This window comes from Acipenser ruthenus, unplaced genomic scaffold (genome assembly GCF_902713425.1).
Source record: "Acipenser ruthenus unplaced genomic scaffold, fAciRut3.2 maternal haplotype, whole genome shotgun sequence".
Taxonomy (NCBI): domain Eukaryota; kingdom Metazoa; phylum Chordata; class Actinopteri; order Acipenseriformes; family Acipenseridae; genus Acipenser; species Acipenser ruthenus.
Genome location: NW_026708287.1, coordinates 49,639 through 72,500, shown reverse-complemented (window position 1 = coordinate 72,500; position 22,862 = coordinate 49,639). Strand labels below are relative to the sequence as shown.

Here is a 22,862-nt window from a genome sequence, read left to right as displayed (position 1 = left end):
GTGTACCCCCCGAACCCCACCTCACTGCGGCGTCGAAAAAAGCAATGACGATAGCTTTCAGAGGAATTCCTGTGGATTTCTGTGGGCGTGTCCCAGCCCCGTAGTCCTTTCACCCTATTGGCCAGCGACAAGCAAGAGGACTGCCCCACCTCAAGGTGATCATCCAATCAGAAATATCGGGTGGAGAGTAGGAGAGTCTGTGAGTGCTGGCTTCATTGCTGGTCAGTGCTACACTGTGTATTACGCTGCTCTCTCTGGCTGGGATAGTGCTGTCTCAGGTTTGGTTGCTTCATGTTTTCCTTCAGAAATCGCTATTTGAAGGTTTGATCATTCGTATTTTACAGGTTTTTATAAAAAGAGATCATTTCAAGGTCTACATATTTAGTTTCATAGAGAGTAATCTGGCGCTTTTAAACAGCGTTTCCGGAAACGCTTTAGAATTTTTTTCATTCGCAATCATCCAGTCGTTCAAAATGTACAATCTTTATCAATACTAAAAGCTACAATACTAAGATTAGGGATCTTCTCATCTTCTCACAGAGCTGGATTTAGAAACAGTATAAAAAAATGCCTCTCGAGTCCAAATTTACAATGAAAAAAACAACATGACATGAATAATAAATACAAATTGATCGTTTGGTTAATTAAAAAAACAATTAATAAGAATAAAATTGGCCTTTCTTTCTTTCTTTCTTTCTTTCTTTCTTTCTTTCACTCATTCGCTCTTTTTAAGCATTATGGTATTATGGGTTTAGGAAAATCAGGAGATTTTCTTTTTGCATCGTGGCTATTTTTCCTCCTTCATATTCAGAAACATCATTGGAATATTCTTATGATTTAACAACGCATTCGTCTCACTCTCCGCGCCATCGTTCTTGTATTTCCCGTGGAAGAATTCAATGGCTAACACTTTAGGTAAAATATTTTGTAATGAATAATGTAACACCTCGTCTCTCAGCGGCGCATCAAGCATGTCTTCAGCTATTCCAACGGTTTCACTAACTGAACCCCCAGGATTGTGTTTTACACACAGATACCGGGACTCGGGCACCGGGACTCAGGCACCGGGACACAGGCACCGGGACTCAGGCACCGGGACTCAAACACCGGGACTCAAACACCGGGACTCAAACACCGGGACTCAGGCACCGGGACTCAGGCACCGGGACTCAAACACTGAGACTCAGGCACCAGGACTCAGACACCGGGACTCAGTCTGTTTGAATGAACCCGGCTTGCCTGAGATGGTTTGGGTTCCAGTTTTGAGTTTTCTTGGGGCTGCATGTTACAAGGGAGTATAAAACTAAAACGGGTGTAACTGATAGAACTGTGCAAAGGCTGAGCGCGGTTCTTTCTCTTGTGTTATTTTTTTTAAACACAGGACTGTACGGCGCTGCGCCGTTATGAAGCGTGGCTACGGCAGCGCCTTGGCGTTTGATTTCATTCGGATCTTGCTGGTTGACGGTTATAATGGTGTGGGGTTACAAAACAAATCACAGGTAAAGATGGAACGTTTCTGTAGTACACCTTGCACTATGAATTGTAGCCTCTCTTGCTCTTTCTTTCTTTCTTTTTTCTTTCCTTTTATCGTGAGAGATCCTTCCTTTGCTAACTCTACCGGTTGCAAAAATGAACATTGATTTATTTTTAAAATATATTATTATAAATATGAATGTTATCATCAGCCTCATTATTATTATTAATAGTAGTAGTAGTAGTAGTAGTAGTAGTAGTAGTAGTATCACAAGCTAACACACATTCAGGACGGTTGCAAGTACAGGCTGGATTCTAGCTATATTATTATTAATATGAACTGATTTTATTTTTTTGGTTGGCTGCACTGTTTTAAATGGCAGGGAATGCTCGGTTTTCATTTTTTGTCTCTTCTTAAATTTCAGTTTTATAGCATTTTGTAGTAGATTGTTTTAATTGTTCATTTGTGTGAGTCTGCGTCTGTGTCTCAGTATGTGAGTGTGAGTGCATGTGTGTGTGTGTGTCAGTGTGTGTTTGTGTGTGTGTGCGTGTCAGTGTGTGTTTGTGTGTGTGTGTGTGTGTGTGTGTGTGTGTGTCAGTGTGTGTTTGTGTGTGTGTGTTTGTGTGTGTGTGTGTGTCAGTGTGTGTTTGTGTGTGTAATGCTTGGCATCCTTTGTGATGAAAGGTGCTAAAGTCATATCTCTAGATATAAAGTCATATCTCTAGATATAAAGTCATACCTGTAGATATAAAGTCACACCTTTAGATATAAAGTGAGGAAGTTGGATAAAGGTGGAACAAGGCAATTTCTTTATGCTAAACTCGAAGACGAGAACGTTAAAACAAAGCGGAATGAGACGCAAAAAATGTCCATCGGTAAAACTGTGGCGCCCAGGATGGGACTGAAAATATTCTTCCGAATGAGCTTTTAAAACAGAGCAGACGCCGCCAGAGAAAAGAGAGCGAACCTTTCGCATTTAATTTATATATATTGCATTTATCTGTTTATTTTATTATTTATCTTATTACGTCTATTGTCGTTTACGTTATTATTATTTGTGTTATTAATCTCAATGTACAGCACCCTCTCATCTTGCCCTTATAAAAGTTTACCGCAGTATTTTTGCTAATTTTGCCCTCCATGGTTATACTGTACATTTACCATAGTTTACCCTGGTTTGCCGTGTTTGTGAATAAGCTTCACCGTCCTCTCACTGTGCTGTGCTTTTACTGGGAATGTAAAGAATAGCGAGGAATGGTAAAGCATGTTAATAAACACGGTAAACCATGGCAAATGCAGAGTATAACCATGGAAGGGGTGGCGGGGGGGGGGCATGTGGTGTTAGAAACTATACAAAGTCTCAAGACCCCCCTGATGTTTACCCACCCTGCCTCTCACTGTGCTTCGTTAACTCTGCAGAAAACTTCTCTAAGGGCCTCCTTTCCTTCCTGCTCACAGAAGATCAGCCTCCACCACGCACTGCTCCGTGTACTCCTTCACTCTCTCCACCTCCAGCTCCCGCTTGCACAAATCCGCCATGGGCTCCCAGAGGGCGGGCTCCAGAAACACCTGGCACATGACGTGGCCCCTGAGGGCCTCGGTGTGCCTGCGGAGGTGGGCCAGGACCTGCCTGCGCGCGGGGACGAGCTCCTTGCCAAAGACGTCGATGTTGAGATAGAAGCAGTCGTCCCCGATGGGCACGGGGAAGGGGAAGGTGCACAGGCTGGCCACGCGAGGCTGCTTGGTGCTGTCCACCATCCAGTCCACATCCTTCTTCAGCAGGATGTCCAGGTTGCTGGGCAGCGGCTTGAAGGGCTGCCAGTCCTGCAGGATGGTGCGGTTCGGCAGCACCCCTCCGACCACGCCCTGGCTCAGGAACAGGCGACGCGCCTCGCCGGGCTCCAGCAGCACGGGTGGGGGGCTCAGCCCGGACTCGGAGTCCAGGGGACCCCCCGCCAGCAGCTGCAGGAGGCGGGGCTGCAGGTCCTCTGCACGGAAACGCACCAGCAGAATAGCCTGAGAGAGAGGGGAGGGGAGGGAGAGAGGGGGGTTATACAGTGACAGTGAGAATGATAATAATGACATTGATAATCAATGTAGGTGTGCATGTGTTGCTGTGTGTACATATTTAGTGTACAGTATATATGTATGTATGACTGTATATGTATTCAGGTCTGAATGACTGCTTGTTTGTATGTTTTGTGTGTCCTGTAGGCAGGTAGGCAGGCAGGTAGGTAGGTAGGTATGTATATATGTATATTTGTATGTGTTTCTATGCTCTCAGGCACCTGCTTGGTGATGAGCCGGTACTTCTGGAAGTCTTTGGGCCCCAGCTTGTCGTCCCGGGTCAGCCGGGTCACCTTGACCTCGGGGTACCGGGCCTTGATGAACTGGGAGCAGAACTTGAGCAGGACCCCGGCCACGCCCTTCCCCCTCTCAGAGGGGGCGACGCGGAGCCCCTCCACCAGTACCGTCTCTCCCTCGTCGATAACGCACACCGATTCGAGGGCTATCTGCAAGGAGAGGGACACTTTGAAACAAGCGGCAGTGGAGTATTGGGGGCGGGCTTCCCTCCTGCTCCTCCTCCTCCTCCCTCCTCCGCTCCTCCCGGCTCAGTCCTGCACAGACAGACACACACTGAGGAGTTAGTCTTCACGTGGATCCCCCTTTCCCTTCTCTCCGGCGCGCTAGGGAGGAAAGGGGAAGTCTTTTAGAGAGTTTGGGTTTTTGCGATGCTGCTCCCGTCTCTCTCTAGCCTCTCTCTCGGCACCAGCGGTCCCACACACACACACACCCTTCTGGAAGGGACCCCTCGTCGCCCGGCTCTCCTCTCCCGGACCCTGCAGAGAGAGAGGAGATCAGAGGGGGAGGGGGGAGGGGTTAGTGGGAGGAGGAAGGGCTGAGAAGCAGACAGACAGTGTGCTGTAGCGCATTCCACGCAACCTGAACCGAGAGAGGAATCAGATAGCCTCTCGAACCTCTCTCTCCTCTTCTCTACTCTTCTTTCTTCTCCTCCAACCACTCCCTACCATCTCTCCTCCTCTCCCTCTACACTTTCTCCTGTCTCTACACTCTCTCCTCTCCTCTCTCTACTATTATTATTATTTATTTCTTAGCAGACGCCCTTATCCAGGGCGACTTACAATTGTTACAAGATATCACATTATTTTTACATACAATTCCCCATTTATACAGTTGGGTTTTTACTGGTGCAATCTAGGTAAAGTACCTTGCTCAAGGGTACAGCAGCAGTGTCCCCCACCTGGGATTGAACCCACGACCCTCCGGTCAAGAGTCCAGAGCCCTAACCACTACTCCACACTGCTGCCCCATCTCCTACCATCTCTCCTGTCTCTCTTCGCCCTCTCCTCTCCCTCTACCCTTTCTGCCATCTCTACACTCTCTCCTCTCTCACTCTATCCTCTCACTCTCTCCTCTCCTCTCTCTCCTCTCTCTCTCCTCTCTCTTCACCCCTGACCCTGGCTGCTCTCCTTCTCTTGTGGCTCAGGTTGTGTTGAACAGACTACAGAACACACATCAGACTCTCTCTAACCAGGCTGCAGACTGAAGGCTCAAAAACACAAAACGCACACCGCAATTATTCTGGGTTTTTTATTATTATTATTTATGTTTTCACATCGGCGACGAAAACCTTGATCCGGACCGTCTCTGTCTCTCTCGTTAGCCAGAGTCTGCGGCAGCAATTCCAATGCGAAACTCCACAAAAACAAAAGGGTTGTATCATTCTCTACGGAAAACAAATCCAGAACAATCCAGAGAGCTAATGGGTGTTATGGTTAAAATCCCTTTACATGGTCTTCCAATGAGCGACAGAGTGACACCGCTTTCTATGTGCGGAGCTACAGTCTCTGCTCTCTGCGCTATGCTGTCGTACCACTTTCTGTGTGCTGAGCGCTGAGTGCTGCTTGCAGGTCAGTACGACGTGCCAGTCTCTGTGCTGTGTTATATACAGTGTGCTCTAGTCTCTAGTCTCTGGTCACTATTCCGTACCACTTTGCCCTGCTTGCAGGTCAGTACGACGTGCCAGTCTCTGTGCTGTGTTATACACAGTGTGCTCTAGTCTCTAGTCTCTGGTCACTATTCCGTACCACTTTGCCCTGCTTGCAGGTCAGTACGACGTGCCAGTCTCTGTGCTGTGTTATATACAGTGTGCTCTAGTCTCTAGTCTCTAGTCTCTATTCCGTACCACTTTGCCCTGCTTGCAGGTCAGTACGACGTGCCAGTCTCTGTGCTGTGTTATATACAGTGTGCTCTAGTCTCTAGTCTCTAGTCTCTATTCCGTACCACTTTGCCCTGCTTGCAGGTCAGTACGACGTGCCAGTCTCTGTGCTGTGTTATATACAGTGTGCTCTAGTCTCTAGTCTCTTGTCTCTATTCCGTACCACTTTGCCCTGCTTGCAGGTCAGTACGACGTGCCAGTCTCTGTGCTGTGTTATATACGGTGTGCTCTAGTCTCTTGTCTCTATTCCCTGCTCTGCTCCCGTACCACTTTGCCCTGCTTGCGGGCCAGTACGACGTGCCGGTATTCCTCCTGCATCCAGGACTGGTAGCGGGTGGGCAGGTAGTCCAGCCCCCCGTAGATGTCTTTGCTCATGCTCATGATGTCAGCGAAGTCCTCCTCCGTCGCTATGGTGAACTCCAGCCCGGACTGAGACTCTGCCGTCTCCTGCTGGGCGGGGCAGGGCAGCGCGAGGGCGTTCTCGATCTTCATCCCGGCAACGGTGCTGAGGAGAGAAAGAGAGAGGGGAGGCGGGGTTAGAGAGGGGAGGCGGAGTTAGAGAGAAGAGGCGGGGTTAGAGAGAAGAGGCAGGGTTAGAGAGAGGAGGCGGGGTCAGAGATAGGAGGCGGGGTCAGAGAGAGGGGCGGGGTTAGAGAGGAGAGGTGGGGTTAGAGAGGGGAGGCGGGGTTAGAGAGGGGAGGCGGGGTTAGAGAGAAGAGGCGGGGTTAGAGAGAGGAGGCGGGGTCAGAGAGAGGAGGCGGGGTCAGAGAGAGGAGGCGGGGTCAGAGAGAGGGGCGGGGTTACAGGGGAGGCGGGGTTAGAGAGAAGAGGCAGGGTCAGAGAGAGGAGGCGGGGTCAGAGAGAGGAGGCGGGGTCAGAGAGAGGGGCGGGGTTACAGAGGGGAGGCGGGGTTAGAAGAAGCGTGGTTAGAGAGGAGAGAGGTGTTATCGAAACTAAACTGAGTCAAGCAGAAAGCAGACCAGCGTTTGAGCTCTAGTGCCTTGTGTGAATTTCCCCTCAGCCCTGGAGGAGTCGTTTTCGAGGTCAGTATCAGAGGCCGTCTCGTTCACACGGGCTTCGACCAGAACGCTTCCTGGTGCAGAAAGCTGCTTTGCTCTCCGGAGCTCTTAATTCTAATCTGTGTTATTCGGGGTCACGCTGCATTAGAGGGGTCCCCTGCACAATGCCCCGCAGTGTCCCGGGACTGTAATCAGAGATTAGGACCCCGGGAGCAAGCCAAGACACCCCCTCCTTGTGCCAAAGAGGTCGAAGGTCAGCCAGCCTGGACAATGGACCTGTGGACTGCCAGCGCCGTTATTAGAGGTTTATAAAACACATGCTGTGGAGACCAGACTGCACCCTGACAGAGCAGCACAGAACACATGCTGTAGAGACCAGACTGCACCCTGACAGAGCAGCACAGAACACATGCTGTAGAGACCAGACTGCACCCTGACAGAGCAGCACAGAACACATGCTGTAGAGACCAGACTGCACCCTGACAGAGCAGCACAGAACACATGCTGTGGAGACCAGACTGCACCCTGACAGAGCAGCACAGAACACATGCTGTGGAGACCAGACTGCACCCTGACAGAGCAGCACAGAACACATGCTGTAGAGACCAGACTGCACCCTGACAGAGCAGCACAGAACACATGCTGTGGAGACCAGACTGCACCCTGACAGAGCAGCACCGAACACATGCTGTAGAGACCAGACTGCACCCTGACAGAGCAGCACAGAACACATGCTGTAGAGACCAGACTGCACCCTGACAGAGCAGCACAGAACACATGCTGTAGAGACCAGACTGCACCCTGACAGAGCAGCACAGAACACATGCTGTGGAGACCAGACTGCACCCTGACAGAGCAGCACAGAACACATGCTGTAGAGACCAGACTGCACCCTGACAGAGCAGCACAGAACACATGCTGTAGAGACCAGAATGCACCCTGACAGAGCAGCACAGAACACATGCTGTAGAGACCAGACTGCACCCTGACAGAGCAGCACAGAACACATGCTGTAGAGACCAGACTGCACCCTGACAGTGTAGCACAGGACCAGAGAAAAGAGGGGGGTGGAGGGGCATGGAATGGGTTACCAAGGGTTACCAAAGGTTGCCTAGGTTACTTCTCGTTTCTCCCCAATAACACTGAAGGCGGCACTAGAGCCCATTAACTTGCTTAGCTTTCCAATGCTTCCCTGTGCTTCGCCATGCTTTCACTGTGCTTTATTACACTTTGCTATGCTTTGACTACGGGCAGCTTTTCTAAGGGTTAGTTCACCCTGTTTTTAATACGCTTTCCCAGACCTCTGACAGCAGAGGAAGGGCTCCGCTACGATGTTGCGTTCGCTCAAACCTGCAGTTATTTTTAGCTGCTTTGCTTGGTGCTGCTCTCAGCGCTGTCTCCACTTGAACTGAGAGCTTTGACAGCACAAAGCAAGGCATGAGAATCACAGAGAACAGGGGGAGGGGAGGCAGACAGAGAGCAAGAGAGAGAGAGAGAGAGAGAGAGAGAGAGAGAGAGAGAGAGAGAAGAAAGAAAAAGGGGGAGAGAAGAAAGAAAAAGGGGGAGAGAAAGAAAGAAAGACATGGACAGAGAGAAAAAAGAAAAAGAAAAGCAGCTATCACTTCCACTGAGCTCTTGAATTGAGAGACTGGAGAGAGAGAGAGAGAGAGAGAGAGAGAGAGAGAGAGAGAGAGAGAGAGTGACTGTGTGTGTGTGAGAGAGTGAGAGTGTGTGTGTGTGTGTGTGAATCAGCCAATCCCCTCTCTGAGTGATGATGACAGCACTCTCTCTCCCTGTCTGCTCTTCCATGAAGGACACTGCAGCCCTGTCTAAATCTCCCAGCAACACAGGGAAGGAGAGAGGAGAGAGGAGAGAGAGGGAGAGGGAGAGGGAGGCACTGGAGCCCAAACGCTGGTCTGCTTGACTCAGTTTAGTTTCAATAACACTGATGAAGGCACTAGAGCCCAAACGCTGGTCTGCTTGACTCAGTTTAGTTTCAGTAACACTGATGAAGGCACTGGAGCCCAAACGCTGGTCTGCTTGACTCAGTTTAGTTTCAATAACACTGATGAAGGCACTGGAGCCCAAACGCTGGTCTGCTTGACTCAGTTTAGTTTCAATAACACTGATGAAGGCACTAGAGCCCAAACGCTGGTCTGCTTGACTCAGTTTAGTTTCAATAACACTGATGAAGGCACTGGAGCCCAAACGCTGGTCTGCTTGACTCAGTTTAGTTTCAATAACGCAGATGAAGGCACTAGAGCCCAAACGCTGGTCTGCTTGACTCAGTTTAGTTTCAATAACGCTGATGAAGGCACTAGAGCCCAAACGCTGGTCTGCTTGACTCAGTTTAGTTTCAATAACACTGATGAAGGCACTAGAGCCCAAACGCTGGTCTGCTTGACTCAGTTTAGTTTCAATAACACTGATGAAGGCACTGGAGCCCAAACGCTGGTCTGCTTGACTCAGTTTAGTTTCAATAACGCTGATGAAGGCGCTGGAGTTTCTGCTATAAATAAACAAGAACAACTGCAAGAAAACCTGACCCCCCCCCCTTAGATTTGACCCAACCCCTGACTTATGACCCTAAAGGGGTTTAACAGGATTAGCCAAACAGCTGAGGGAGAGCGAGCGAGAGGCCCTCCCCACTGACAGGAGCATTAACCCTTCCCCTCCCCTCTCCTCTCTCCTTCTCTCTTCTCCCCTGTCTCCCCCAATCTCTATAAACAATATAACTATTACCCCCACCTCTCTTTCTCTCTCCCCTGCTTTCTCTAACTCTCTTTCCCTAACTCTCCTCTATCCCCTCTCCCTTCCTCCCTCTCTGCCTCTCTCTCACCCCCTCCCTCCCTATCTCTCCTCTCTATCCCCTCTCCCTTCCTCCCTCTCTGCCTCTCTCTCACCCCCTCCCTCCCTAACTCTCCTCTCTATCCCCTCTCCTCCCTCTCTTTCTCCCCCTCTCTCCTCTTTCCCTAACTCTCCTCTCTATCCCCTCTCCCTTCCTCCCTCTCTGCCTCTCTCTCACCCCCTCCCTCCCTAACTCTCCTCTCTATCCCCTCTCCCTTCCTCCCTCTCTGCCTCTCTCTCACCCCCTCCCTCCCTAACTCTCCTCTCTATCCCCTCTCCCTTCTCCTCCCTCTCTGCTTGTTTTTATCTCTTTTTCGAGTTCCATCTGTCTCTTGTTTTCAGTGCAGAACAAGGATGACATTGTGCGAGTTAATCAGCACCTTCCATCCGTCAACTCTACCTCCCTCCCTCTCTCTCTCTCTCTCTCTCTCTCTCTCTCTCTCCTGCTCCCTCCCTGACCCCTCTTTCATTACCCCTTCATTCCACTCTCCCTCTGTATTAAGAGCTATTACAGATAACCGTGCAATCCCTATGTGTGTTTAATATATATATATATATATATATATATATATATATATATATATATATTGCAATTCAGGGTCGTCTACGTCAGTGAAACGACTCAATTTGTCTTTCTGCACACTTTTTCTGAAATAGTTCAATTCAAATCTCAATTAACATTTCAAATCTCCTCCGCGGTGGGATTACTGGCGTCTTATTTCAGGAAACCAGGACAGAATTTTTTTTAAAAAAAGAACATTTTGAAAGAGGAACGATTTACGACAGCGATGCTTCAAATCCTCGGGCAATTTTGCATGACATAACCAAGGGAATGCAAGGTCGACTGCGAATAGATTCGACACGACATCCAGCTCGGCTTTATATACAGACGCACACATAACAACGCGGCTGTCGTTTCCATTGCACAAGCACCAAAATAAAAAAAGCGAAATAAATAAAGAAAGAAAGAATGAACGCAGCGCCCAAGTAGACCCCATTCATTCCCTGAACAACACCGCTCCGCTGATGCGAAGGGGCTGGAATGGGTTCAGAAACGCGCCGCTCAGTGCGCTGTTTGAATGGTTTAATGCAGGGCGGCGGGGCGCGCTACAGCCCCATTTCCTCGGCTCTGGTTTGGGGGGGGGGGCGGGTATTACAGATGTTATTAATCAAAACCTCAGCGACACCGAGGGGGCTGGAATGCGCATTTACAATGGCGCAGTCGACAAGGACGATGATTTATAGCGACACACATACAGAGACACACACACACACACACACACAGAGACACACACACACAGAGACACACACATAGATACACACACAGACACACACAGAGACACAACTAGTTAATCTATCTATTATTGAAAATGAATTAATTTGCAATCATTTAATGTAGGCTATATTTCGATATGTTGTAATTTATTATTAGAAAAGTCAATATTTCATAGCTTTGTCGGTCGTGTCCCCATTTTCCAAAAGTTATCAGAAAATTCAATTAGGAAGAATGAGAAATGACGCAGTAAAAAAAAAAAACCGTCTCGCGTTCCAAATCAGAATGCAGACAGGCCCCGCCCCCTCCCCGTCACATTCCATTCCATCCGATCGATTCACTTTAAAAATGCACGTGACCCACATTTTGTGCAGCCAGTCTAAACCCGGGCCACGGCACGATCATCCTCGCCATCATAATCACCACAATCCTCCTGATTCTTAATATTGTAAATAGCCAGCGAAGGTTATCACATCTCCTTAACAAGGCACGCATCGTGTACATGAGCAGCGCACCCGCTAGATCCACTGAGATTATATAATTAACGCAGATTAATTAATAAGGCACATTTCCACAGCACCATTCCGCCTGAATGCTCCGCACAGCCGCGGCAGCGCCGCCTCCCTCCCCTCGTCCCCCGTGTGTTTATTCAGCTTGCATGCGCTTTCCGAGGGGAGAGGGGGGAGAGCGATGTTAAATATATACGAGTCACCCCCGCTTTGACTTTGGAAACGGGTTCTGTCAACGAGGGATCGCTGCAGCAAAGAGGCGTGACGTGTTGCTTCTGAAATACTGTGTGTGTGTGTGTGTGTGTGTGTGTGTGTGTGTGTGTGTGTGTACCAGCAGGGTCCCAGTTCAATCCCAGCCACTGACTCACTGTGTGTGACCCTGAGCAAGTCACTGACCCTCCTTGTGCTCTGGATGAGACGTCAAACAAACGAGCTCCTATTGGAAGTGACTCTGCAGCAGCAGCAGCAGTTGTTGAAATTATTATTATTGAGTCGCTTTGGATAAAAAATAAATAAATAATAATAATAATAATAATAATAATAATAATAATAATAATAATAATAATAATAAACTAACTTCATCTCACATACCCAGGTCTCTAAACTACTCAATCGATGACGCATTCTTACCCTGAGCATTGCTGTCGTTATGTCAGTAACACGGCCATTGTAAGTTAGAGCTGGTTCAGTCATTTGATCTTTTAAAGAATTGCTTACTTTCCTTGATGAAAGACATCGAGGCTGCTGTCCGATTTCTAGAACCCTGTGGCATCCGGGAACGTGTGTTAAGGTTCCATACAGGGGGTTCTGTACCAATAGAGTTCCATGTGGAATGTTGAATTATGGAAGGGGGGGGGGGGCGGATTCCATGATGGAATCTTCAGTTTGTATTTTATCCCGGGGACGGATGCCATGCAGACAGACAGACAGATAGACAGGCAGACACGCAGGACAGCGGCGTGCGTTTGGACCCGGGACCTCGCATGTGCTAACAGGGTTTTCGTACGGTTCAATTGCCTAGTTGAAGCCGAACAAAGAATGACTGCTGAAGGCGAGCGGAGGAGGAGGAGGAGGAGGAGGGGGTTATACAACCAGACAGCCGACCCGTTATTCTCTCTCTCTCTCTCTCCCTCTCTCTCTCTTGCGTTCTTATTCTTAACAAAGAGAGAGAGAGAGAGAGAGAGAGAGAGAGAGAGAGAGAGAGAGAGAGAGACGGATCAGAAAGACATCACATTTTTTTACATCACGATACAGTAAGCGCCGTGCAGCCCGCAGGATTATAGACAGACATGAGGGACCCAAGAGCCCTGTCGGTAAACAGACTTACAAGCGAGCCGTCGAACCTGCAGCACATCGACACACACACACACACACACACACACACACACACATATATACATGTGGATATAAATAAACAAGCTAACACGTTTAGATTTTAAAAGGAGTGGATTTTTGGGTTAAAAATAAATGAAATAATAAATCTAATGTAATCCTGATCCATTGTCCCCCCCCCTCGTGTATATTCAGTGTGCGTATCCACACACATTAGAACGCGTTGGATCGCTGTATTAGGAAACGTCAGGATGGGATGCAAAATACTTTGTAAAGAGTCACAGTTAGATTTTCATTGAGAGATCAAAAAACAATTCTGCAGCGAAGCGGGAATACGACGCAGTTTCGCGATCTCCCCCACCTCTCTCTCTCTCTTTATCTCTCTCTCCTCTCCTCCACCTCTCTCCTCTCCTCTCATCTCCTCTCCTCCTCTCTCTCTTATCTTAAAATTGGGCCAGACAAAATGGCCGATACCGGTGAAAATAAAGTGTGTGTGTGTGTGTGTGTGTGTCGGGGGGGGGGGGGGGGGGTCATTCATTTCAAAAGAAGGGCAACACATCATACCGGATCATATATAACAAAGATGTGCAATCAAGCAATCAATAATAATAATAATAATAATAATAATAATAATAATAATAATAATAATACATGCACCCCGATATTAGATCCCTTCCAATAAAACGAATGGCGATGCTGTTAATGACAATGATGAGATGGTATTTATTTAATGCCAGTATTATTTATTTTACCTTTAGCGGGTGCAGTGGCTGGCTAGTGGCTGGCTGGTGGTTGGCTGGTGGCTCGCTTGCTCGCTTGCTCGCCGGTCTCTATATCAGCTGCTACCGAGCTGTTGGTTCTGCGGCTGCTGTGGTAAAAATGCCGGCTCTCTTCACTGTAACCAGGCGACATTCAGCCCCCAATATAAGCAACCACGCTAGCCCCTCCCACTGACAGCCAGGGTCCGTCCTTAAAAGGCGAACAGACCCGAACATTGGCTATGCCGGAGACCGGGGGGGGGGGGGGGGGGGGGGGGGGGGGGGAGAGCGCAGGGCTCAAACCGAGACAGGGGCCCTGGGAGTCGGGTGACTGAGAGCTCACCTGCGCTGGTGCGTTCTGACTGGCGTGTACAGCAGGTGCGGTCGAGCGACACGGCATGAGCATAATAATAATAATAATAATAGTCATTCAGCAGATGCTTTTCTCCAAAGAGACTCACAGAGACCAGGGGGGTGAACTCTGCATCATCAACAACTGCTGCTGCAGAGTCACTTCCAATAGGAGCTCGTTTGTTTTGCCTCTCATCTGAAGGACGGAGCACAGATCTATTGTAAAACACACACATGACATACAGTATTATTATTATTTATTTCTTAGCAGACGCCCTTATCCAGAGCGACTTACAATTGTTACAAGATATCACATTATTTTTACATACAATTACCCATTTATACAGTTGGGTTTTTACTGGTGCAATCTAGGTAAAGTACCTTGCTCAAGGGTACAGCAGCAGTGTCCCCCACCTGGGATTGAACCAACGACCCTCCGGTCAAGAGTCCAGAGCCCTAACCACTACTCCACACTGCTGCCCCTAACAGTAGCAGCAACATGCAAGCTTTCCTAATAATAATAATAATAATAATAATAATAATAATAATAATAATAATAATAATAATAATAATAATAATAATAATAATAATATGAGATGTTGTTCGCATGTACGCACAAGCTGTAAATGATAATAAAAGACTTCATGACGTTTCGGATAAAAGCCCTTCAGCTGTGTAGACAGAGAAGTGCACACAGCGCGCAGCACGCGAAAGAAAAAGGGTTTTAAAACATGGACACAAAGGGGTAAAAACATATTATATTTTCAGGACGTTTCGGGTAAAAGCTTATTCAGCTGTTAGAAGGGCTGTTGCCCGAAACGTCCTGAAAAAAAAATATATATATTTTAATCCTTTATACCTTTTGTGTAATTATTTTTTTTAAACTTTTCTTTCATGTGCTTCAGTTTTGTACACTGCAGTTCGCGCGCCTTACTTTAAACTAAGTGCAAGAACACAGAATAACCTGCAGGCAAAAGATTTCATTTAGTGTTATACAACATGGTTTTGTTATCACACACAGACACAGACACACACACACACACACACACACACACACACAAATACACACACACACAAACACACACACAGACACACACACACACAGACACACACGCACACAGACAGACACACACACGCACGCACACACACAGACACACACACACACGCACACACACACACACACACACACACACACACACATCCCTCGTTCGGTTCATTAGGGTTCAGTCACTAAAAGGAAGTCGTGTTTTTCTAACCGTTCTCTTTGATCTGCTGTCCGCAGGCGCTCTTGGCACGTGAGGGGCTGTAACTGCGTGCTTTTCCAGAAAGCTGAAGTCCGTTCAATTAGTACCCGCTGACCCTCACAGAAGGTCACCGCAGTCCATGCGCAGCGCGATGCCGCCGTGCTTCCAGCATGCCTGGCGCTTTACCCACATTTTGCCCTATTTTGCTTCTGTTAGAAATGAGACTCCCGTCGCGCAGCAGTGTGATCCATTCCGGGTTTCACTTCGAGTTTAATAATTAGACCCCTCAAGCTTGTTTCCTAGACACACTGGGGCTAATTAAGCTGGTCGCAAAACCTGGACTGGAACAGGAGTCTTATTGCCAGCCCTGTTTTGCCATACCTGTCCGTGCTTTTGCAATGCTTATCAGCACTTAACGGATGCATTGATTTAATGCGTGCTGATAAATGCTTCTTAAAGCCCCGGTTGAGGAGCCACGGTCGCCGCTGTACGTGCGAGTATATGCATGCAGTGTTTCCACGGGGCAGGATGTGATAGCTCCGAACACGGGAGCGACAAGGCGATTACAACTCACCTTTAAATTCAATTAACCTTCGGCAATGAGCGAGCCGCCTTAACTCACTGCGCGCCGTTGTCCTCCATTGAGGACGGCCTATTTTGTGATTTAGTGGCGCCCTCGACCTGTTCTTGTAATTGTAACCCTGTAGTGTTCTGATAACTTACTCGGACTGTGTTCTGTGTGAAAGGTAAGCCCGGATGCTTCTGTTAATTCTACAATGACAGCCTCTCGGACGCTTTTTATAACGCCTCGATATATATTAAGAAACCGAAGACTGAAAATGGTCCCCAAAAAAACAGGACTTTGGGAATACTGATGACGTCATTATGCCTGTCATTTTACACTTCTAAAATACTGAACACGTTTAGAATGCCGGCGCATTGATTTGGAATGTATCACATTACATCATACTGGTTTGTGTTTCTTCAGATCATTTAATTTGGTACTTCATTGGTTAAGTAAAACATAAATCTGCTGGAAGGTGTATCGTGTAATGTTGCGAACAGGCGCGCCTGGTTGTACTTTTGCGGGCAGCAGTGTGGAGTAGTGGTTAGGGCTCTGGACTCTTGACCGGAGGGTCGTGGGTACAATCCCAGGTGGGGGACACTGCTGCTGTACCCTTGAGCAAGGTACTTTACCTAGATTGCTCCAGTAAAAACCCAACTGTATAAATGGGTAATTGTATGTAAAATTAATGTGGTATCTTGTAACAATTGTAAGTCGCCCTGGATAAGGGCGTCTGCTAATAAATAAATAATAATAATAATAATAATAATAATATAAACTTCCATGAACACGCATTTGGTTACTTCTTACGGCAGCTGTGCGGTACACGGGAAACAGCGCCCTCTTGCGTTCAGTTTGGGTACCGCGGCCCCATTAATTTTCCAGTCCAGCGGTTTAATTCGCCCTCAGTCTGTGGAAAATTCCGGCGTTGGCAACGCGCTTCTGTGCAGAAACGGTGACTGATTTTGGACAACGCTGGCAGGACGAGCCCAAGAAAACACAGCGGTTGTTCCGCTTTTTAATTATTGACCTGACACAGGCATAGAAACACACGCACACAGACACGTACTGCAGAAAGCAGGGGGAGGGAGAGGGGGGGTGTCATTGTAAAGGCATCAACTGGGACAAGAGGAGCTGATCTGAGCAGATATTATTATTATTATTATTATTATTATTATTATTATTATTATTATTATTCCTGATTTGTTTTCTTGACGGCGCTTCGCCGGCTCGAATTCTTTCACACGCAGACCAGACTGACACGAGTTAGTGACAGTCAGTACCCGAGTGCGGACTCGCCCGTCCCGGGAAAGCCGCGTCTGTTTGACTGATTTTCTCACGCTTCTCCCCCTGTTTGTACTGGCAAGAGAGGCAGCAATTCATCCAACTCGAGATGAGATTAGAAAAAGAGAGAGAGGAGAATAGAGAGGAGAGAGAGGAGAAGAGAGAGACAGAGAGGAGAAGAGAAGAGAGAGAGGAGAGACAGAAAGGAGATGAGAAGAGAGGACAGGACAGGAGGGAGAGGAGAAGACAGGAGAAGAGAGAGAGGAGAGACAGAGAGGAGAGGAGCGGAGCGCGATAAAGAAACACAACGAGCGCGGTTAAGATGAAAAGGAGCTGGGAAGCTGGGACTTGGGTTCAAGAGAACATTTGTGCAAGTTCACATTAGAACAGAGGCTGTGTGGTTAAAGAAAAGGGGCTGGTAACCAGGAGGACCCCGGTTCAAATCCCGGCTCGCTCACTGACTCGCTGTGTGTGTGTGACCCTGAGCGAGTCACTGAGCCTCCTTGTGCTCCGTCCTTCGGGTGAGACGTTGCTGTAAGTGAAGCTGATGCATAGCTCACACGCCCTGGTCTCTGTAAGTCGCCTTGAATAAAGGCGTCTGCTCAATAAACTAACAATAACTAGCGGGAAATACAGAGGGGCGGGACGGGGGCGTGGTTGCAACTGAGGGACTGCTGTGGTTGGTTGCAGGTGTGTCAGATTTTTGGAAAGTTCTTCAACTCCCCGGCTCGCCGTTGAAGCCCAGCTGGAGCGGGGAGGGGGTCAGTGATTGGGGGAGTTGATTTTATTCATGATGGGGGTGTTGGTTATGATGTGGTTATGATGATGCCTAGTTTCAATGTAATAACCTGTACATCTTTTTTTTGCACGATATCTGGAAGTAGACATTTGAATCAAAACAGGGTTAGGTTTAGGGTTAAGGTTTATCACATGCAGTTCACTGAAGTCCAGGTGTGTTTGTGAAGTAACTAATGAAGTACACGGAATCAGAGACACTTGGAAAGCGCTCCCCTTTCTTTCTGCCCTGACTGTCTTTCAGTTTCTCTCGGTAAAGGGCAGCTGGAAACCGCGGCTTCCTGTGAGTCTCAAAACAGGAAGGAAGACCGCAGGTTTGAAGAGAGCTCGCGAATACCCTGAGAGAGGTGTGCCCAACTTCCTGTGAGAAACGCGCGTTCTTATTCTTCAACTGCTCCGTAAATACCGCATCGACACACAGAATACAGCGATCCACACACACACACACACACACACAGAATACAGCGATCCACACACACACACACACACACACACAACACAGCGATCCACACACACACACACACACACACAACACAGCGATCCACACACACACACACACAACACAGCGATCCACACACACAGAACACAGCGATCCACACACACACACAGAACACAGCGATCCACACACACACAGAACACAGCGACCCACACACACACAACACACACACAACACAGCGATCCACACACACAACACAGCGATCCACACACACACACACACACAACACAGCGATCCACACACACACACACACACAACACAGCGATCCACACACACATAACACAGCGATCCACACACAGACACACAGAGAACACAGCGATCCACACACACACACACACACACACACACACACACACAGAGAACACAGCGATCCACACACAGGCACAGAGTGGGCAGCGCGTTTATAATCATAATCATACTCATAACCCTAATTGGTGTTTTTATTTTCGATAAGGATGTCGGGTCGCTCTGCTTGTCTGATATTAATCCTCGTGTTTCTTCAATCAGGTGAGAAACCAACACGATTATTATTATTATTATTATTATTATTATTATTATTATTATTATTATTATTATTATTATATTACACTCACACACAGTTTAATAAGAATATTGTAAATCCTTTTTTAATACAAACAGAAACCAATTCGAGTTGTAAAGCGCTGCGGCGCGTCCGGGTTAAATATTTAAAAAAGATATTCCTCTTCTTTTTGTGTTCTTTTCCAGTTCTTTTCGTGTTCCTTTTATTCTTTTGATTCTTTTCGAGTTCTTTTGATTCCTTTCGAGTTCTTTTGATTCTTTTCGAGTTCTTTTGATTCTTTTCGAGTTCTTTTCATGTTTTTTTTATTCTTTTGGTTCTTTTCGAGTTCTTGTTTTTATTTATTTGTATGTTTAATTGTTTAAGGTTCCTCCAATACCAAGATTGAGATCTGGAGGTCTGGCCGAATCGAGCCGGGCGAACGTCTCCGGCTCAGCTGCTCTTTTTCGGGTCAGGACCAGATAGCGCAGATAAACTGGGTCCGAGTCAGGGGCTCCAACGCCACGGTGCTCGCGGTTTACCACCCGGTCTTCGGGAGCTCCGTCTCCGGCGATGACAGCAGCGTGTCGCTGCAGGAGGACTCAGAGTCGCAGGTTACGCTCACAATCAGAGGGCCGGACCGAGACCAGAACCAGACCGTGTTGTACTGCTGCCGGTTCATTACATTCCCGTCCGGCACGCTGGAGGGCTGCATCAGCGCCGAGGCACCCGAGGAGCCATCCACCGGTAAAGCGAGAGACTCCTTTTGATATCCATGCATAGAACCTACTGTAGTGACTGTAGATATATACTATAATACAGATATATTAATACAATGTGTTTTATTCATATAGTAATATATTTTTCAAGTTCTAAAACATTACATAATAATAATAATAATAATAATAATAATAATAATAATAATAATAATAATAATAATTTATACACACTCACACATATAGACACACACACACACACAGCTGAACTAGCATTTTTTTTTACAATACTATTGAATTCGCGTTTGCTGAAATAAATAATTGTAGAATTCTATTTCTTGTAACTTTTTTTTTCCCCTCATCCAGAAAAGCAAAATTTCTGATTCAAAAGATTTGTTGAAAAAAAAATCTTTGTTTTCGAGAAATTTCTAGAAAGGACACTTTTCCGTTGAGGCGCTATCTGCTTAACGTTGCTTCTGCCGATACTCGATTAGTGTTACTAGAGTATATACAGGTTTAAACTGCAGCGTCCAGAAACGAACCGTTTAATTGATGTCTCTCCTCTGCGCCACTGCCTCGTCCCCGCGTCACTGTTTTAATTGCGTGCGTTTCAGATGCGCTGAGCGCTCAGCACTGGTCGAACTGGATCCTGATCGGAACCGGAGCTGTGCTCGCCGGCTGTCTGCTCACAGTGACCGTGGCGGCGCTCAGGAGAAGCCGGGTTTACAGGTATGACAGAACATAGGATTTCTACACGGCTAATACTGTAGACTCCTGGTACCACGTGTGAGCGTGTGGTTCCACTTAGAAAACAAGGACATCATCATCATCATCATCATCATCATCATCATCATCATCATCATCAATTGATTTTAATCAATAATTCCACAGTGCTTGCTTGGTAACCCTTTTATGCATGAAATATTGAAAATAGCTCACAACAATAATAATACTAATTTTTTTAAAATGAAATTCCGTTGCTTTATATGGCAATGGAAAATGCATCAGGCTCATATGAGGCTGTCATGCATTGGCTGGCTATTCTTCCACGTGTCCCCAGATATACAAGAGGACTTTGTTACCGTCCCCCTATGAGGCCGCCATGCCTGAAAAGGTATATACTATCTGCACACCGCGGCGGCAGTGTCAATAGCGCCTCCCTGCTGACTATCTGCACACCGCGACGGCAGTGTCAATAGCGCCTCCCTGCTGACTATCTGCACACCGCGACGGCAGTGTTAATAGACACAGCTCGAACACAACCAGCTCAGTCTCAGGATCTGTCTCTTTTTCAGGAAAGGCTTATTCGAGGTGGAGCAATCCTTCATCACGGACAGCGAGGTGGGTCTGATTATTATTCACGTTATTAATATTATTATTATCGGTCGGATTACATGGTCGAGATCGGTCCATAACCAGGATGTCATTTTTAATTATTAATGATAATGGGGTAGCGATCGAGTTCTGCAGCCGAGTGTTAGCAAAACCATTATTAAAAAAAAACAATTTATATATATATATATATATATATATATATATATATATATATATATATATATATTATTAAAGAAAAAAACCCTTATTAAAATTATATATATATTATTATTATTAAAGAAAAAAAACTTATTAAAATGCATGAATTCAACACTACGTTATTGACGGTGTGTGCAGTCTGTATGTATGTCTCTGTGTATATATGTGTATATGTGTGTATGTATGTATGTATGTGTGTGTATGTGTGTGTATGTCACGCAGACATGGTTAAGGTTTGAATGAAGGTGCTGTTGTTTATATATAGATATACATACACTGCCATTCGGAGCAACTGCAGCATCACAACAGAAACCATATTTACTGGCCTGTCTCCACAGTAACAGGAAGCGGTCGCCTCTCTATTTAAACACCTCGCAGCGCTGTGTGAACAGAACAAAGAGATCTGTACTGGAGTTCAATTAATACAGGGTCACGCACACACACACACAGACACTGACACACACACACAGACACTGACACACACACACACACACACACTGACACACACACACACACACTGACACACACACACACACACTGACACACACACACTGACACACACACACAGACACTGACACACACACACACTGACACACACACACACACACACACACACACACACACACACACACACTGACACACACACACTGACACACACACACACACACACACACACACACACTGACACACACACACACGCACTGGCTGTATAAACTCCAGTGCACCGATGACATCATTCTCCCCCCCCCCCCCCTTTCGTCTCTCTCTCTGCAGGAATCCGAGCCGCTCCCAGAAGTGCCAGCCTCGGAGCAGCCGGACAGCGCGGGTTCGAAGGTTTACATCATGATCAACGCGGATTACTACCGCTTCCAAGCAGAGCGCGGGGGGGCCGGTCTCGACCATCAGTACGACAACCGCATAGCGCCCCCTAGCGGCGAACAGATGAACCGCAGGATATATTATCTGCTGGGGGAGAAAGTGCTCGGGAAGACCATCACGAAACTGCTGGAGCAATGACTGCTGGAAGCGAGTTACAGCGCCCCCTGCAGGTGAACCTGAAGAACCGCAACATGTATTGAACGAAACTTAAACAAACTGGACAGTGAAGCGGGTCTGAGTTGTGATCGGGATCCAGCAGGGGGGGCAGGGTGTGGGACCGCCCCTGGTTCTGAGGAAGGCTTTTGAGCACAGAGATGGCTGATCTTTGGAAGAATTTATTTATCAAAACAGAGATCCTGGGACACAGCGGGTTGGAAGTGAAGATTTCAATGGGCACGTTTTTGAAAGGGCCTGCGTGCAATTCTCTCTCTCTCTCTCTCTTTTATTTTTATAATGTAGCTTAAGTAGCGGAACCCTTCCTTTTGTATATTTCTATATCTGAATGCTTCTTTTTTGGAGTTAATTATTTTTTTAACATTCAAGTGAATGGAATAAAATAGTTTTTTCTTGACACGATTGTGATTTTCGTGGATGCTATGTACCTATGGGGGGGTCTGTCACAGTCAATCTGAACAGAACTGCCTGGAATCTTATGTTTTATCAGAGACCCCTCTATAACCTTCTGTAGAAGCTCAGCAACGTGTAATACAGTTAAGCACAGTGAAAGCATAAAGCATAGGGAAGCATTGTAAAGCACAGAGAGGTCTGGTAAAGCATAGGGAAGCATTGTAAAGCACAGAGAGGTCTGGTAAAGCATAGGGAAGCATTGTAAAGCACAGAGAGGTCTGGTAAAGCATAGGGAAGCATTGTAAAGCACAGAGAGGTCTGGTAAAGCATAGGGAAGCATTGTAAAGCACAGAGAGGTCTGGTAAAGCATAGGGAAGCATTGTAAAGCACAGAGAGGTCTGGTAAAGCATAGGGAAGCATTGTAAAGCACAGAGAGGGCTGGTAAAGCATAGGGAAGCATTGT

General features: G+C 47.0%; 2 protein-coding genes across 4 annotated transcripts in view; one reads left to right on the top strand and one right to left on the bottom strand.

Moving 5' to 3' along the window:
• LOC117964961 (histidine N-acetyltransferase-like) overlaps positions 1-22,862 on the bottom strand; it is a 40,052-nt gene that overhangs the window by 2,752 nt on the left and 14,438 nt on the right. For 2 of the 3 annotated variants that reach the window (XR_009324092.1, XM_059020617.1), the window contains exons 1-4: positions 13,447-13,605; positions 5,982-6,219; positions 3,763-3,987; positions 1-3,490 (exon numbers count right to left, since the gene is read on the bottom strand). The exon at positions 1-3,490 is cut by the window's left edge. Coding sequence is in view for 2 of the 3 variants with exons in the window: in XM_059020617.1 (XP_058876600.1) it covers positions 2,927-3,490; positions 3,763-3,987; positions 5,982-6,206 (1,014 nt within the window). In the remaining variant the exon portion in view is untranslated. Of the gene's footprint in view, positions 3,491-3,762; positions 3,988-5,981; positions 6,220-13,446; positions 13,606-22,862 lie in introns of those variants that run through there. The other variant, XM_059020618.1, reaches the window with a different exon arrangement.
• Positions 18,138-22,403, top strand: LOC117404549 (uncharacterized). The gene is made up of 5 exons (XM_059020619.1): positions 18,138-18,694; positions 19,092-19,451; positions 20,035-20,149; positions 20,716-20,761; positions 21,728-22,403. The coding sequence occupies exons 1-5, from the start codon at positions 18,643-18,645 to the stop codon at positions 21,968-21,970; spliced, it is 816 nt and encodes a 271-aa protein (XP_058876602.1). The 5' UTR covers positions 18,138-18,642; the 3' UTR covers positions 21,971-22,403.

Bases quoted from the DNA above. Each gene is read 5' to 3' on its own strand.
- LOC117404549 (XM_059020619.1), top strand. From the start codon at position 18,643: ATGTCGGGTCGCTCTGCTTGTCTGATATTAATCCTCGTGTTTCTTCAA. The intron at 18,695-19,091 runs GTGAGAAACCAA...TAATTGTTTAAG, and splicing joins CCTCGTGTTTCTTCAATCAG to GTTCCTCCAATACCAAGATT. The intron at 20,150-20,715 runs GTATGACAGAAC...TCTCTTTTTCAG, and splicing joins AGGAGAAGCCGGGTTTACAG to GAAAGGCTTATTCGAGGTGG.